Raw genomic sequence first — 1,130 nt, 5'->3', positions numbered from 1 at the left:
CTTTTTTTTCTTCTTTTTTTTTTTTTTTTACCAATTTCTTGTCAATCTTTCAGTCATTTTCTTCTTTTGTTCCTCATCACCTTCTTCCCATGTTTTTGAAAGAAATCAAGCCAGTTTGCTTAGTTTTCAAAGGGTCAAAATTATGTCTCAGATAGAATAGTTATTTACTGTTTCATTTTATTACAGTTTTTAGCACTTTTCCCCCAAGTCGTTTCCTTGTTCGGTTTTGTTTTTTACTTTTGTTTTTATATATTTTTGCTAATTTTCTAAAAACCTTTTACTCATTTCTTACTTATTTCTTGTTAAGCTGCTCAGTACCTTATTTCCACGTTTTTGAACGGAATAAAGCCATTTTGCTCAGGTTTGGTCAGTGATAAAAGTCCTACCAGCTCCATTGTGGCCTCAGAGCTGCTCAGGTTCAGGGTGTAGATCCCCTCCTCTGCCCCGACAATCAGGTGCTGGTCTGAGAAAAAGAGAGAAAATACCAGCCGGTCAGACGGATCAAACTGACAAGAGGAGAATTTATTATGCACTTTGTTCATGGGGTGATCCAACCTTTTGTCGCCGGGTTCTCCCACGTGGTCGAGCAGTTTATTTTAAGAGGACAGCCGTGGAAGATCTTTTTAAAGTAGACCTGCATGGAGAGACAGGAGGGGAAATACATGAAGCTCTTTTCATTCTTCATTTTTGGATAATATTGATTGTGTTCATACATATGGCATAAAGTTTGGCAAGATTGTGTATTTTTGTTTAATCTTGGAATTTCCAGCGCAGCTCCTACAATAAGTCTAAAAGACACTGTGGAAACTAAATTGTCACATTCAGACTGTTGAGGTAAAAACCCATTCAAACTGACATTTCTGATCCCACAGCCATCAAAGCATAAAAACACACATTGTATTATTTTTAAGTGTCATTCTGGGCTTTTGCCTTGAAATTTGTTTTTTTTTTTACTATTTTTCACTTGAAGACACCATTTTTACCATATTTGGCATATGGAGAAAATGCATGCTATTTCCACTCAGTGCACTGTCACAGTCAATGTTGCTGTTAATCATTGACGTGTCCCAGGCTGGTAATATTAAAAAAAATCTACTTATACATGTAGTATATTGAAAATCTAAAAACAG

General features: G+C 35.9%; 1 protein-coding gene across 1 annotated transcript; it reads right to left on the bottom strand.

Annotated features, from left to right (window-relative positions):
- Positions 1–77: 77 nt before the first annotated feature.
- Positions 78–799, bottom strand: LOC121940156 (mitogen-activated protein kinase kinase kinase kinase 5-like). Its single transcript, XM_042482999.1, has 2 exons — positions 556–799; positions 78–463 (listed from the first exon to the last, which is right to left on the bottom strand). The coding sequence occupies exons 1-2, from the start codon at positions 713–715 to the stop codon at positions 312–314; spliced, it is 312 nt and encodes a 103-aa protein (XP_042338933.1). The 5' UTR covers positions 716–799; the 3' UTR covers positions 78–311.
- Between the last annotated feature and the right edge of the window lie 331 nt (positions 800–1,130).

Source organism: Plectropomus leopardus, unplaced genomic scaffold, assembly GCF_008729295.1.
Source record: "Plectropomus leopardus isolate mb unplaced genomic scaffold, YSFRI_Pleo_2.0 unplaced_scaffold7713, whole genome shotgun sequence".
NCBI lineage: Eukaryota > Metazoa > Chordata > Actinopteri > Perciformes > Serranidae > Plectropomus > Plectropomus leopardus.
Note: the sequence above shows the minus strand (reverse complement) of the source record. Positions and strands in the feature narration are given on the sequence as shown.

Excerpts from the sequence above, each read along its gene's own strand:
- LOC121940156 (XM_042482999.1), bottom strand. The coding sequence starts at position 715 with ATGTATGAACACAATCAATATTATCCAAAAATGAAGAATGAAAAGAGC. Across the intron at positions 464-555 it reads GGAGAACCCGGCGACAAAAG|ACCAGCACCTGATTGTCGGG; the intron begins GTTGGATCACCC and ends TCTTTTTCTCAG.